The 17,140-nt window shown below is 35.8% G+C and overlaps 1 protein-coding gene across 3 annotated transcripts; it reads right to left on the bottom strand.

Annotated features, from left to right (window-relative positions):
- Nucleotides 1–2,522: 2,522 nt before the first annotated feature.
- LOC125670517 (uncharacterized) lies at nt 2,523–9,081 on the bottom strand. 3 transcript variants are annotated; one of them, XM_048905733.2, is made up of 2 exons: nt 8,834–9,081; nt 2,523–6,551 (listed from the first exon to the last, which is right to left on the bottom strand). In XM_048905733.2, exon 2 carries the CDS (start codon nt 6,278–6,280, stop codon nt 4,454–4,456), a length of 1,827 nt encoding a protein of 608 aa, XP_048761690.2. In that variant the 5' UTR covers nt 6,281–6,551; nt 8,834–9,081; the 3' UTR covers nt 2,523–4,453. The 3 variants fall into 3 exon arrangements, with proteins under 3 accessions (XP_048761690.2, XP_048761681.2, XP_048761695.2); XM_048905724.2 differs by lacking the exon at nt 8,834–9,081 and adding an exon at nt 7,595–8,085; XM_048905738.2 differs by lacking the exon at nt 8,834–9,081 and adding an exon at nt 7,897–8,085.
- Between the last annotated feature and the right edge of the window lie 8,059 nt (nt 9,082–17,140).

Raw genomic sequence — 17,140 nt, 5'->3', positions numbered from 1 at the left:
TACATGGCATTTTGAATTGGCACGTCTTAATACAAGATTTTTGAGATAATTCAAGAAATCACAGAAGAACAATGTGGGAAAGCGGCAAAAATAATCTACTCAAGTTTTCACTCTCTAAACTAACACACGGAAAATATTACAGAAAAAACTGATTCAAAAGAGACTATCGCAAATTTTTTTTTTCTTGAGTCATCTGGAAGTATAAACGTATAAATAGAAAACAAGAACTGCAAATTTTTATGTACCTTATCCATTATTGAAGCTCCTCATTATGACGCCCATAACTGTGATATCAGTGTGGTGGTGTTAGATACATGGCCGCGGTGACCTAGAGGTTAGAGCTTTCGCTCCGCACGGGGAAGGTCGGGGTTCGAATCCCGGCCGCGACAGACCCAAGTCGTTAAAACAGGTAGTGACAACTCCATTGTCAAACGCTCAGCACAAGGTGTGAATGTCACGGGTCCTCGGAGATGACCTTAAAAACAGATGTCCCATGTCACAGTAGGAATTTGAAGCCCTTCACCGATCTTGGTGACGTCTCCATATGAGTGAAAAATTCTCGAGAGGGACGTTAAGCAAGATACAATCAATCAATCCTACTAGCTCGATCGAAAGAGCAAGAAGCTGAAATCGTGCCAGAAGTCCCCGGTTCGACCCTCACCAGAGGGGATAGTATAAAGTTGGTTGAGGGCACAGATCCGTTCTTGTGTCAAACAAAACAGTCGTTGTCCTCAGACCCTGTCTACAACTGTTTTGCTATAATCTTCATTTCTAAGTTGTTTTACAAGATGCACATGGTTTGTTGACTTTGAACTTTTAACGGAACAGTGTGATTGAGTACATTGATCATCGATTCCACTAGTATAAAAAGACATACCCAATATCCTAATTGATAATTACATTTTTCGTGTTTCTGTTCTGCGTTTCATCTAATTAATTTTGTATTTCATCAGCAGTCAAATCAGTGAATCTCGTCATCACGTAAACAAAGCAGCAGACCGAGGACCACGTGACTTCTGTAGCCAATAGAAATAGGGCAGCCTATGACTGCTAATAGACCATGAGCATGAGAGTTAGCTTAACTATTAAAATGGTTTTAATTCGTATTAGTTTTATACAGAAAAAAATTAAAGTGTATAACAACCTCTGTTACATAATGCAACAGTGTTGGTTTAAAAAACAATACTTGTGATTTCCATCAGTGGAACTCTTCAAATTAAAGGCGCGTAAAGTCGTGCTACCGGGACAACGTAAACATTAGGCGCACGTAATTTGGCATTGAACATGAATTAAAATCAACTGCAAACCACAACACAGATCAAAATTCTAAAGTTAAAAGAAGTTAATTATTTTAACAAGAAAAAACACAAACTTCTTATACTATGTGAGGGAGCACAGGTACTGAATTTGCTAAATTTGACCGATATAAAGCATCAACCACAAGAAGAACTGTAAAGGAAGAAACCTATGCACATCCAACATAAAGAAATTTTCTTGTAAATGATGGGATTCATATGCTTTTAAAGTTATTCTGTCAGACTATGAAGATATTTTATCATACAATTAGTGCAGGTTCATATGACATGGACTTTGGAAGCATGCATGTAAAGATATTTTGAAATAAATTATCCATCTGTCAAACTGCAATTTTTTTTAAATTCTGAGACGTCTATAACTCTATAATTAACACAACTATTATGATTCCGAACTTCATCTAAGCTACTTAAAAAGTTACAAATGTCAATGGAATTCGGAATCAATATTTGGAATTTTTGAAATAGATGTGATGGCGTTCAAAAACACATTAGTTTTATATATTAGTGTTAGATTTGTTTTAATGCAATTTTACTAATGGTAATTTTACCATGACACCATGCTTTTTAAATATATATATATATATATATATATTTAAAAAAGGGGGGCTATCTATGTTTTGCTTATATCCCGGTAATCTCGCACTTGCTCGCGAGACTTGTTCATTGACGCGCAAGAGTCATCAAAGCGCGATAACTCTGACGGGACTGTAATAGGGAGTATTCGATAAACATGTAAATTTTAATTTAACTTAAAAGTCCCATCATTCGTTGCTTCGTTATATGTCCATCAATAAAACGATATTTTTTCATTTCCCGTCTGGTTGGTTTTTTTTCAACAAAAGATGAAATGTAGTTCTGGTTCTTATAGTAATATAATCTGCAAATACAACCTGTCATTAGCTCGAATGCTGACCGACGTGTTTCATACTAATTGTTCTTAAGTTGTTCTTTACATATACTGAATCTCCGTTTACCTGATCAAGATATAAGGCTTACGGTGGGTGTGACCGGTCAACAGGGGATGCTAACGCCTCCTAGGCACCTGATCCCACCACTGGTATATACAGGGGTCCGTATTTGTCCTACTCTTAATTTAGTATTCTTTATAGGATTGATCGCTTTTCGTTATCTTCATCTTATCCATAGCACCAACAGTCGTCCACAAATGGTGTTGGTTTCAAGCAAAAATATGTACAAACGATTCAGTATATATTTCTATAAAAATAATTTTATTTATTAAGTCAACAAAATTGCGAAGTACGCCATACAATTCCAATCAAATATCAAAACAGCATGTACAACGGTTTTCTCCAATAGAAACGGTTCAAAATGGTCCAATTTCTCATACAATTTTCTCCAACATGGTGTACATTAAGACTGAACACAAAATTGGTTAATACCTTTATAAATGAGGTAAAACTAATTAGAAATGTTCTCAAAATTAATGTAACAACATTCTATGTGTGCTAAAATGTCAGCGAATCCTACAAATACAATGCCACTTGTTGTAGGAAATCCAAGGCTTGTGAGCCATTACAAAATATTATACAATACAATCAGCATTGATAAACAGAGAGAAAACCAACGCGACATATCAATTCTCTGTCTTCATTCAAATTATTGCAAATTTATAGAAAGACTTAAAAAAAAATCGCTTTACTACAATGTATCAATAAAAATCCTAAATCGAGAAATTTCATCGGTAAATGTATAAAATGTACAATGTAAATTACAGAATTGAATACTGAATACGGTATTCATTATTCTCACATTAATTTCATTGCATTATATTTCACATTTATAATGCAATAGAAATAAATGATAACTTATTAAACAATAGAAAAATCAGATGTTTATAAGCTACAATATCTAAACTGTTGCCATTGATATCACGCACAACTCCCTGTTCCTTCGGAATGTAACAAAACATGTCTATTCTACTAGACAATTGGCAAAAGCAATCTTATCAACTGTTATCGAAGTTCAACACAAATTCTAGTCTATATTTTGTATCTGTGTTAAGCACTCTTCCTAGACACTTATTAATGATCCATAGTAGCGGTTAAGCCTAGAGGATTGTTTTGCTACAATCAGAAAGTTAGGATTTCTCATAAAACTGCCTTTCATTGTTGTTGCCAATTGTAAAAGTGGGGGAGTACAACGCACAAAACACAATGCTCTTTGTATATACTTCAAACCCAAATGTGAATTAACTTGAACCACTTCCGAATTCTCCCCAAAATAATTTTAGATATATTTTTACAATCATCTTCATTGACTTCCAGGAAACACAGTTCTATTTTGTGCGCTATTGCCTTTGTAAATTGTGCATGACTTTGATGTTTCAGCTGTAGCCTGTTCTATTTCCGTGAAAAAGATACACTTTTATTTTTAGTAGAAAGAGACAGTGTTTTATATTTCTAAAGAAGTCAGATTTACCCATACAGGTAGATTAACACAGATATAACACGGCCCAATTCCGGAATATTGCCATCGCACTCTAGAGATTATTTTTTTTTTTTTTTTTAAAAAAAAATCCCTAGACATAAATTAACCGTATCAAAATATGAAAGAGGCGGGATAAACGCGGCAATTGAGTTGAAGCACATTAAATCTGTGAAAATAAAGTCAACAGTTATTGACTGGCAATATAATATAATCACGCCCTATCAAAAGTACCCAATGTCGGTCAAAAGTTTCGCCTGAATTGTGAATGTACGTGATGAAATTCAAATTGTCTGCTAACATCTCCTTATAGATAGACTGACATTCAACAGAGATGTAATGTGTAATATGTTTTACATATATAGCTTTCAAATTGATCCGACTCTCAGGATTAAGAATCCAACAAAAGTACTCGTATAGGGATGTATATCGTGCATATGCTGCCGGAGGGTCTTGATGTTGTAAAACGTTGCTATTAATTTTGAGTACGAGAGCTGGATAAGTACATATACAACAATCAAGCTTGAAACATACAGAATTATCCTCCAACATATTAATTCTATCTACATACGCAGTGCTTTGTTTTCGGGTAATAAATTCACAGGAACGGCACTATCAAGCCAAAGTGCACGACGCGCTGAAATATTCAATAAGGTAAAAGTGAAATAATGATGAACATGTTCATATCTTCATTAAAACGTTGAAACAGTCTCCATGTTCTCTGGTGCTTGCAGCATATTGGCGGTTTGTGCGTAATTCTTTTTTCGCATAGTCAAAATGTCCCTCATGGAGGACAAAGAATTCCCAATATTTTTAGGCTTGAAAATGGAAGGGGAACCGTTTGATATGGCACCTAGGGAAAACTTTCTACTGATATCACAGAAACACTTTGTCTGATGAACACCAATAGGAGAAATTTTGGCGTTTTTGCCCAGTGATTTTTGAATAATGTCACAACTTTTCCTCCGGCAAAGATTTTCCGTTGAGGAGTTGTTATTGTTGTTTTTAAACAAGTCTGTTTCGGATTTGGTTTTGGGCGGAATGCTAGGGCAACACAGGAGAGATGACGTCATCGGAGTCGTCTGCCTCTCATATGAGGGGACGTCTTCATGGGGATTAGAGGTGATGTTTATTTGAATCTCTGTACGGGCTCCCGTAACAGGTACAGAGTGAGAAATTCTGTTACAAACAGATTCAATTGGAGTGGCTTCTAAAACACCGTTCACATCCGTAATTTTATAATTTTGGCCTTTAGAATGAAGGTTTTTAAAGTTTTCTTTGTCTTCTGCTGAGGGACCACTTTCCATATCGCACCCCACACAATCGATTTGGGGTTTCTGTTCGGCATAAACTTCTGCTTCAAATTTGAAGCACGTGTTATTGTTAACAATATTATTTAAATCAGTTTTCGAATGTTGTGACACAAAGCTTTGACGTGTACTTTTATCCGTACTTTTGTCTTCCGTATTGACACAGTCAACAATCTCTGTTGCAACCGATGAGGTTGTTGTGATATTTGATTTCTGAGAAGCCCTTTTACTTCGACGAAGGTCCACTTGAGTTTGTACATCGACCGACTGACATTTTCTTGGACGCTTGCTAGGTCCGCAATCTTTACTTTTCTCTGTGAAGGACACTCGGCTTTTCTTGTATCTTCGCGGCACTACACCGGTTTCCGATCCGTTAGATGACAGAGTGTCCGGTGATTCCGATGCCATGCGATGAAGTTTAGGGGAAGCTGGTTGTGAAGGAGATTTATTCAAACTTTTCAAACGCATATAATTATCGAGAGCTGGCACAATTGAAAATCGAGTTCCTGGAATTTTTCGCGGTCTTTGTGGGGTCTGCTTGCCACTAACCAAAGTATCGTTTTCCGTGATATCTTTTTTATCAAAATTGAATGTCTTTCTGCCCTGGGGACTCTGTAGGTAAGATCGATAAGATGTCACGGTATCGTACATTTGAGAATCAATGCGGCTTTGAAGAGATACAAATGAAGGCATCGCTGAATGTACACGCCACGGGCTTTTGGGTGTGCCCGAGATGTGAGAATTCACCGTGTCATAGTTAGACAACGTTTCTGATCTCATGTCCACGTCACTGTAGTCTGCATCACCCTGAGTTAAAATGACGTAATTAGTGACATCATAACTACAACCGCGATCTTTGAACTTTTGGTCCTCTCTTTGCCACGTGCAACACCGCAGAAATATCATGACAATAAAGCACACCAAAGCACCGACTGGTAACAGGACAATGTTCACATACTGAGATTGGCGATCTTTTTTTGGGAGGAGCCAGGAGTTTATTTGGAAGGAACTAAGCAGCGTGGTTCTATTTGGAGAATTTTCGGAATGGTTTGCCTGAGTGTTTATGGAAATATTCCAGGACTCAGTAGAATTGTTGGGTGAAATACTAGATGAAAATGTTCCATTTAAAGGCAGACCGTTTATAAACGTTTCTCTTTGGAGTAAAATCCATACGAATACGATAAATAGCCATTTCAATCGTTGCAGCATACCACCCGCGGACCAACAGAACACTCTATCGGGAACAGTATCTAGGAGTAGAGCATGAGTTGACAGTAATGACGTGTTATTACCTTTATCTACCAATGCTTTCTCCACGACTCACTGTATCCAATCACACAACTATTCATTAGATGGTAATTTCAGCAAAGAAATTGATCATTTTAGGTGTTATCATTTAGGTAAAATCCGGAATTTCATGTTGTAACAACTTGTTTTTTTCCTCTGTGTTAGTGCTGAACTTTCCTCTTTCTCTTTAAACCTACAAAAGACAAGCACATAAAATTATATTGCCGACAAATATCCCGGTGGAATAACAAGTTTTAAAAAAATTTATAATGCTTTTTATATAATGTTAAGTTCAAATATTTCTAACGAAAAAGCTCCCTTACATTCAAGTAACGATTGCAAAATAGTTTAAATAGCAGCTCCGACCGTAACAAGCGGAAACACGGATTGTAGATTATGTTAAAAGTTACTTTATTGAGAGGGTAGAGGGAGTGTCAAAAATGCAAAACGAGATTAAGACTGAAGCTTTTCATGTTAATCAATGTTAGAGGACCGACCTTGACCTTCCAGTTCGAAGTCTTCGGGGTTAGAGAATCGAATAGCAATTATACAAAGTCTGCAACATCGGTTTTTAGTCCGAGATAACGCGTTAATGGAACAAACAGCTTAGTTTATGGCGTCCCTTCTCGACAGATACCCAGTCCCCCTAATGTCCTTACCATGTATAGTTATGTATATATATAAAGTAAAGATTCATTAACTCTGTAGGGGATATGATTTACACATAAGTTTATAATAACAATAAAATTATCCGACCTTCAAAAGTTAAAAGTCAAAATTACCAGTATTTTCGAAATTTAAAATACGGATTATTTAAATAACACGCAATTGGGAGACACGGATCGTGATTTAAAATTCGGGTTCGCCCATTTAAAATATATGATTATCAAACAAATTCATTGGAGCCTCGAGAGAATACTCTTGTATTTGTTCAGCTATGTACGCTTTTACTCTTGCTATTTATATATACTATATAATCTGATGCACGTGCGGTGTGTGAAACGACAATGACGGGTATGCAAGTTACATGCAACTAAATTAACATTATGTACATTCTCGCCAGTTAATTTCCGTTTGTTGATTTCTCGTCAACAATACCTCGGATGTCACTGGCCTTATGTTCATAACCCTTTCGTTCAATAAAGCCTTTTCTTGATGAATAGTTTTACCACAATCCATGAAATATAAATTCTAAGGAAAATATATGAGCGTCGTGTATTTTTTAGGCAGACTTACCCTGTGTAAAACTGTTTTGAAACATTAAATCCGTTGTACTAAAATCGTTTGAAAATTTCCGTAGAGCAGAAAATTGTCCTAATGTAACAAAGAAGAATTCCTTTTACAGATCGCCCGGCTACATCTCACTTTACTCCAGAGCGTTCCGTACTGTGCACACAGTCAATCGAGACAGCCAGATTTAACGATCAAGTCCCCCAAAATTACACAACCTTGACGTTTTTGTTTATTGTTAAATCAAACACCCATTACGGTGAAAATGTAGAACACGTCAGCTGCCCAAAACACTCAAAGGTACTCACTCGATCCAACACCGATGATAGATGACAAGTATATCTGAACCCTCTCGTTCTGCTACAACGATTTCTAGTCAACACATCTGTCTTACAATAGTGTAGGCCACGTGTTACAATACAAACGGATGTAGCTAGCCACGCACGTGCTTACACGCGCTTCTGTTACTACCGTTGTCGCGCGCGTTGTCCCGCCACTACATGTGTTAACGTCTCCGAGCTCACAATACATTTAAAGAATCCAGCTGGGAATTTCTTTTTTGTCTGCTCTCTCTATTGATTTCGTATTAAAATCTCGACATTACAGAAACGAGAAATTAAATCGCGATGATAAACAATATCCTCACAGCATTTCTAATGATGACTCTACCTGAAGTCTGGTAAAGGAACTCTGATGTTGCCGAGATGAATCGATTTGAAGTTCAGAAACAAACGTTAATCTGATGACGATAATCGAGTGGGCTGACCTTAAACTACAGAAATCTTGGATTATTGAGTAACCCTTTTCTTGATGCGCTCCATTTGCAATATGCAATTAATGGCTTGAAGTAGGTTTTAGTTTAATTAATAATCTTAGCGACTCTAACATTCACCAAGGCGCGGTTTGTTTAGCTTACGTAAACTGGAGAAATACATAAAGTCGATTAATGTTGTTTTAATTCTGAGGTATAATTTTTAAGCTCATTACACATTCAACGATGATTTCCGTATTTTCAAAAACTTAGCCTACCCTCTCCGTATGTACACGACAATAACATGAATATATACATGTATGGTGACGTTAGGATCAAATATAGAAGGAAACATTCGATGCTGTAGACTCTGACGTCTAGAACTGGGGTATGCATATACAATACGAAAAAACCCTTTGTTTACAGCAACTCAATATTGATATTTACAAACAAATCTAAAAAGATATATAAGTAAAATGTGTTTCATTACTGACCTCCGTGTTTAGATGTAAACCATTAACATCCGCATACAAAAACATAGCGACGTCGTATAAGGAAGATTATACAAACTATTTCCCAATGGCGGGGCATGACTGTAAAGTGTGTGATTGACAGCTCGGTCATACAACACTAAACTAAAACTAAAAAAAAAAAACAACCTTCTAACAATTATATTTCATAAAGCTCTGATGCGACCTGTAATATCATAGCGTTACTCATCGCCTTGGTTAACCCTCTGTAGACTGCACGGGGTGGGGGATTATTGAATTCAGAATTTAAATGTTTAATTGCAAACAGATTCAAAAACAAGTGTCTATCATTGAAAATTTGTATCCCGTAGCTTTATATTTCACATAACCCGAGCTGTACTGTAGTAAGACGAGTGTGTTCTGCAGAATTAAATCTATATTGTGCAAAAACCAGGAAACAACATTGTCTCAATCTATTAAGCCTTGGCTTCGCTACCTTAAATACTTATGATAATAATATCAATAGCGAGGAGGTTGTTGTGATAAGTGGTTTACACTGAAATACTTTTTCAATGAAAAGATAACCCTCTTTGACAAAAAGGTTCAGGACACACATCGTGACCCTGGAAGGGGTCCCGGGGGGGGGACAACAAACTTATAAGAAACCCCTCAGACGAGGCGACCTCTCGCGGTGTGCACATATCGACGGAGAATGCACTTCTATAAACTCCGACCTTGACTATAACAAAACTATCTGATCGAAATTTTCTATGTCTCACAATATTTCAGATGTTATCTGAAAGTGTGTGTGTATAAGTGGAAAAAGTGACAATCCCAGACCTAGGATCGGAAACCTTCTCAAAATGCATTTTTTTCTTCCCCACGTTCGGACTGTCTGACTGGTAGAGCGACAGGCGTTATCCATCATACCCGTCAGTTTGATGTGACCTGCACGGTTTTAGATTTTTCCCCCTCCCCTTTCCGCTCCCTATTTAAAAGTGAGTAACTGATTAAGCAGTCTGCACGAAGTGTGAGGCTCGACATCTAGAAATCACTTCCGTGTGTTTATGAGGAATATTTATACTCCTCTTCCGTAACTTTCAGTTAGTAAAAGTGATGATGCATTCATTTCCAGGGGGGAGCTTGTTAAAGTGTGCACTAGCTATCTCTCGAGCAGGTTTTTAACCAGATTCCTGCAATAAAAGACTTGATAACAACTTGCGGATTTCCTTTGAATCAAACACATGGGGTATAGATATTCTTTATTAGTTCGACAAATAAGTCATTCTTTCTCTCTCTCCTCTCTCAAACACAAAATAAACACAACGATCGTAAGATATTTTTAACAATACAACAACATTGTCGATACATCGTGAGCATAAAAAGATAAGATTTCTGAACTTGGAATAAAAATATGTTTGTCTTTAAGTTAAACAATACATGGGTACAATTTACCCCCGTCTTGATCACTATCTTGGGGTAACAAACTGTGTTTGACAGCAGATAGGGATGGACGTTTCTGATCGAGTACGTCCTTATACACCACAGACAGGCAATATGGAGGGTGTTGTAAGGCCGCATACAAATTATATGAATTTCTGTCTTGGCACAGGTAGTATAAATTTTCTACATCAGTTGTCCGGAATACTATACTGCATTGACGGGTTATTCTATCTATCTAAAATTCTGTCCGTGAACATTCGGCGGGGGGTAAATGCCCAGTAAATGATTAGGACAAATCACAGATAGAGTTGCCTGAATTTCACCCCATGCCTAATGAGATTTGAATGTATTATGTATTTATAAATACCTTCCCAAGACGTCAATTTGGAATATATTTTTAGCAGTATCCGTCTGGTAGCGCAGTTACAATAGATTTTATTAAATGAAGTATCTCAAGTCAATAATAAGGTCACGTGTTAAAACACACACCTGAAAAAAAGTTTATAGGACAATCAACTAGTGTTAATACGCCAAAATCTCTCCGAACGATCAGTCAACTACTATTAATACGACATAATCTCTCCGAACGATCAAGCTTGACTGGATTTAAATATTCAAGAGAAATATTTCACATTTGGTTTTTTTAACCTACAAAATCTAACTAGAAGTAAACATATTCAAATAGAGATAGAGACAACATCGTGTTAACTACAGCTCATTCTCACATTTTAATCAGGTGGTTTAAAAAAACACCCCACGTATCGATAAAATAACAAAAATCATTTTGATATTGACAATTTATAACAATATGAATGTATCAATTTCCTCTCAACTGCGCTTTGAAGTCAAAGGTTTCTTCATGCTGTCTAGGACATTTTACATATCACGTGATTTAGAATGACAGCAAATGTGTTGTGTAGAAACTTATTTAAATACCCTTTAAAGGTTCCACACTCGCTTTTCAGGTATGGGATTATTATTAGTATAAATCATTATTCTAACGGAAACCCTTCCATGCATGACCGTATTGACCTAACAATGTAATGTTTTCTAAACTAACACGTGACAGATAAAAATAGCACTTACTTTTAAAGTCCTGCCGGTGTGTCTCCTAGCTCTTGGTATAAACCGATCCCCAAATATCTTTTATCCTTATCCGTATGAATTGTATCTCGGTCTATTTTAACCCCCTTTCTCGCAGAATCTGTCAAAATTCTGTGTCTATCCGCTGTACGCTTTCTCTCACCGGACGACATGCTGCACTGTTTACCGTCTGTGCGCTTGCGTCTGCAGACCGAAAGGAGGAGTCGAAATATATTTTTAAAGAGCCCCCAAAAAGTATTGATTTTTGCGTTTAAAGGAGAATTTTCAATTTTAGAAATGTTATTTTCGCAAAGTTTATACATTCAACTATGCAACAAAATTTGAGAAAGCTCTGGGAAAATTGCCATCTCATGATGTGCAGACGGAGCTGTATAGTGTCGCTTTGATTAAATCTTTAGAATTCTAAGAACATACAGAAAACCCTTTGGAATCACAAACCAAAGTATATACCCTCCCCATATCCCGCTAAATTATATACACCAAATAGGCAGATCTAATTGACTATAAATAAAGAAATCTATTTCCTAGTAACGTCTCTTCCATTTTCATTCAGTTGACCTGAACAGGTCACTGGAATGGAGCCGATTACAGTACCAATAGCCAGTATATTGTTAAGGGTTTAACCTATATAACTTTATTGCATATTTGAAAATATCGGTTAATCTTTTCCTCAGCTGATTATTGCATTGTTTCCCCGATCAAAGATTGTTTTGAGAGATAAAAACTTATGAAATACCCCCTTAAGAAAAAACACCCGTTCTTTTTCATTGGTTACAAATCCGCATTACATATACCTGCATGCCAAAGTTCTTGAAATCTTAAGCTAAATTTGCGGTGATAAAATGCATGCATTGCGAAGAAGGAAGTTACCATTTTTTCGATCGTCTATGTTTCTCTGAAATATTAATGCTAGTCTGTTTGTAATTTGATCTATTTGACGAGGTTATTATACAACCTAGACGTCTTCTTCCGGATGTATACCTAAATTCATTCATAATGCAAAACGTTCGTGAAAAAAAAATTCTTTGAAAAATGCGAATTCATTTCAAAATATCAGATTTCAAAGACATTTCAAAATATTCAGCTGTGTCACGTAATGTATTTATAACAATTGTATCTTACGGACGATTGTAAATAATATATATGTAATGCAACATTCTTTCGTTATTTAATTTGATCTCAAATTGTTTTGAATGCTTGTGCAATGCTATCTTAGCTATGCCAGTGTCTTTCATATCTAAAAAAAAAAGTTCATGATTAAATTAAAATGTATCAACGCTTACAGCTACGACAAAACACCTTATTTAAAAAAGAATACTTGAAGATAAGTACATCGTTTATCGCAATCAATAAAAATAATAGAATTGATTTGGTACCAATTTTCTGAGAAACCCAAGAGAGGGCATTTGACGTAGGAAATAAGCAATTTAATGCGATCCTCGCCAACAGGGACCCAGGAGATTTCAGAGGGCAGCTTAAAATGAAGGCAGTCTCACTAAATAACCATCGAGTGACTTTAATGGAATTGAGAAGAACCGGAGCATGTGCCCGATTTTCGGATGGGTTAAACACTCTGAATCGTCAATGTCTCAAGAACGTCAAATCAATGTCATTGTATCTTAAGAAGAAAGGAATCACGCAAGGGTATTATAATTCATGAACTATATACAAAACTGGCGAAAATGCTGGTCAGGAAAACACGTGAAGAGGCGGATTATGTCACACAAGTTCTGATATAATATGTTTTAATGTTTGTCACAAGGAACCAGGCCAACATCTTCTGAGGCAGTGAATTTATTGAAGTACTACAGGGAATGGGAAAATACTGTGAAAATGTATTTCAATTCAAATCCAAAATATTTAGTAAATGGTCAATACACGATATTGTTTATAACAAGTGATGACTAGAAATATGTCCATAGGACATGAATGGCCCCGTCCGATGTGACATTTGTAATGCAATATGAAAATAAGGGACTCGTGAGTCACCTGGGCCCATATCTAAAGATTTCCCCTATATATTTGCATGTAAAATTTTGATCCCCTATTGTGACCCCAACCTACCCCGCGGGCCATGATTTATACAAACATAAATCTGCACTATGTCAGAAAGCTGCCATGTAAATTTGAATTTGTCTGGACTAGTGGTTCTTGAGAAGAAGATTTATAAAGACTTTTTCCTACATATTTTCATGTAAAACTTTCATTCCCTATTGTGGCCCCACTCTACTCCCAAGAGCCATGCATTTAACAAACTTGAATCTGCACAATATCAGGAAGCTTCCATGTAAATTTGAACTTTTCTGGCCCAGTGGTTCTGGTGAAGAAGTCGAAAACGTAAAAAGTTTACAGACGGACAGACAGACGATGGACAAAAGGCGATCAGAAAAGCTCACGAGCTTTCAGCTCAGGTTAGCTAACAACGGAAAGGTTTGATAAAAAAAGCATTTGGCTCAAGTGACCTAAAAATCCTGGGGATTATTGGTACCCGGTACCTTCTCATGGCCCGATATCCTGCCCCATTCACAATGGAAATTAGGTTGTATTTTTTCATTTTGTGGAAAAAAAACCCTGAACCCTTTTTTCTTTAAAGATAATTATGCAGATTAAGGATGACCATAGGTGCGATTGAAGGGGAAATATGTTCATAACTTTTTAATGGAGAGGGAAAATTGCTGCCTACTTTTTCATTCACTTTATCATGAATTAGAAGAGAACTACAGTGCTTTCACAATAGGGAATACACTTTGTTGTGTTTATATCAGGGTTTAAACCGTCAGTGAACTTAGTCTGGTGTGCTGCTAGCCTTTATTCAGGTAAATGTGAGTTGTGTTCAAGTCATATCACAAATGTATACAATATAAAGAGAACCTCTGAAGTACTCTAGCCTATTGTTATTAACTCTAAAACCTTTAATACAGTTAAATCTCAGTTGTTTACAAGTCATGTCACACATAAAAAAGGAAAATCTTTCTAACACACCCCCCCCCTTATCAATCTAATCCATTATTTCTATGGCAAAGTGAAGTGTTCTAATAAAAAAAAGCCACATATTTTCAAAATGTTTTTATCTTGAAATTATCTAAGTTAAGTATCACCCATTCATTTCACTCTGAATATTATTCAATTTACCAAAATTTTAAGAAAATTGCTATAAAGATAATAAACAATTTTGCATTCATCAAATGTTGCCTAGCTATCAATAGAAAGTTTATCTTTATTCAAAATGACTTCTAACAAAAGAAAAACATATTATACTCGCATGAAATGCTGATCGTCATTTACATACACGGATGTCAGATACTGACATGACAAACACCAATTTGAGTAAAATTTGACTTGTAAATCTGCTCCTCTATTATATGCCTTGGCCATATTCAGAAAGGGACAAAAATAGATTTCTTCATTAATTGCTTTGAAAGTGAGCTAAGATTTCTTCATTAATTGCTTTGAAAGTGAGCTAAACACCAAAATAGGAATTAGTGAGGTCAAGGTCATAGGGAAGGTCAAGGTTATAAAATGATACCACAGTTGAATAGCTACAACTAATATGTATTAGTGCAAGATTTTTCATAAAAATATTGTCAATAGTTACTTTGAAACTGAGGTAAATATCAAATATGGAAAAGTGAGGTCAAGGTCACAGGAAAGGTAAAGGTAAAAACTTTATTGAATAGAAGATACCAATATGTTTCAGCTTGTAAGGTTTGATGAAAATATCTTGAATAGTTTCTTTGAAACTGAGCTAAACACAGCTAAAAGCAAAATGTGACGGAAGGATGGACATGAAAAACAATATACGCCCCGGTCATATTCATGGCGGGGCATAAAAAACCAAAGCTATATAGGTTATATTTGTTATTATTACTTTTAGTATCATTTTGTTAATATGTATATTTTCAATACCTTGAAATTATGCTTATCTGTCAAATACTAGTTTATGTAGAAAGTTTTTGTATGGAAGATATTGTATGCATGTGTGTGATTTTGTGTGCGAGATCATCGATATAGATGTTATTGTAAATGTCTAAAAATAAAGCATTATATTTGTCAGCCCCATAGATTGATAACAGTAACCCACGTGACCTTGAAGGAATAAGAATGGGCATACATTCAAATATAAATCAATGACAATAAACACACACGTATACAGCCACGATATATAGACTTGGGACAATAGTATGTCAAAACAAGACGTGTTTGTGAAACAATGATGCCCCCTTATTACAACAAAGTAGAACCAGGTCAAAGGTCAATGTTAAAGTCACAAGGTCAAGGATTTTGGTCTTGTCGCAAGAAATACACACACCAAATATGAAAGCTCTACCACTTATGGTGTAACAGATATGACTACGATTTTGGTGAAAGTTTTTTGTGCCACAGACAGACCACACAGACCAAACATTAGATGCCCCTGTATCTCCCTGTACATATATGTATCTCCGATTCAGGGGGCATAAAAACTCCTATTTTGTAACACTGTTTGACTAGAAATTCATAACTTGTTTACATGACGCACCTGAGCTAAGAATAAATAAAGATGATGCCATAATTGTAAAGACACATTACCCAGACACGTATATGTACCAATAAATGCAAAGTATGTACATATACCGAAAATATACAGCATGTACCAATATATGCAAAGTATGTACATATACCGAAAATATAGAACATGTACCAATATATGCAAAGTATGCACATATACCGAAAATATACAACATGTACCAATATATGCAAAGTATGTACATATACCGAAAATATACAACATGTACCAATAAATGCAAAGTATGTACATATACCGAAAATATACAACATGTACCAATATATGCAAAGTATGTACATATACCGAAAATATACAACATGTACCAATATATGCAAAGTATGTACATATACCGAAAATATACAACATGTACCAATAAATGCAAAGTATGTACATATACCGAAAATATACAACATGTACCAATATATGCAAAGTATGTACATATACCGAAAATATACAAGATGGGGCGATACTAATAATTTCAAGGAATTGATGGCGTTTGAAATCCGATTTGATCACATCAGATCGTGTACTCGACGCCAAGAACTACGGTCTGTCCATCTCAATGAAGTAGGAATCTACGGGAATTAGAATTTTGATAGTAGGTTAAAATATCGGGTGCTAGGAGCATCAAAAATGAACTTCAAAAGGGTTTGTTTGTTTTAAGTTCCTTTGAGACTTTTTCACCCATATTGAGACGTCACCAGCTGTATGTGAAATGACATTTTAGAGCTCAGGGTCATAGCAGTGCTTTTAGATTCCTTCGAACGCTGCAGAGAATTGGGAGAACCAGAGTCCTCTGAATAAATTTTGCGAACGTCGGAGGTTAAAATAATATATCTATGACCGGTCTTGATTGTTTGCGTCAAGTCCCGTTCAGAAATTTTCACCCATGGTTGGAACCACACCAGGTGCCATCTTACTTAGTCAACATTTTGAAAATTCGTTAAGAAACAGGTGTTAGTCAAATTGGATTGGGGCCCATGTAGAGAACAATAAACTTTACTTACAGGTAGACTAAAGGCTGTTTCTTAAAACACAACAGATTGAATTTTATTGACTTTAAAACAGGTAAATATTAAGTTTAATTAATTCATTTTTAAATATTTCATCTAAAGAAAATAATCCTATTTTAATAAAAACAAATTACATGTATTTCCAAATTGATTAGAATTTATCTATATTCAAACATGACCTTTATAGTCGATTACTTCAGTTTATTAAAACAGATGCTACACCTA

This window comes from Ostrea edulis, chromosome 1 (genome assembly GCF_947568905.1).
Source record: "Ostrea edulis chromosome 1, xbOstEdul1.1, whole genome shotgun sequence".
NCBI classification, from domain to species: Eukaryota; Metazoa; Mollusca; class Bivalvia; order Ostreida; family Ostreidae; genus Ostrea; species Ostrea edulis.
This window is presented reverse-complemented; position numbering and strand designations above follow the sequence as displayed.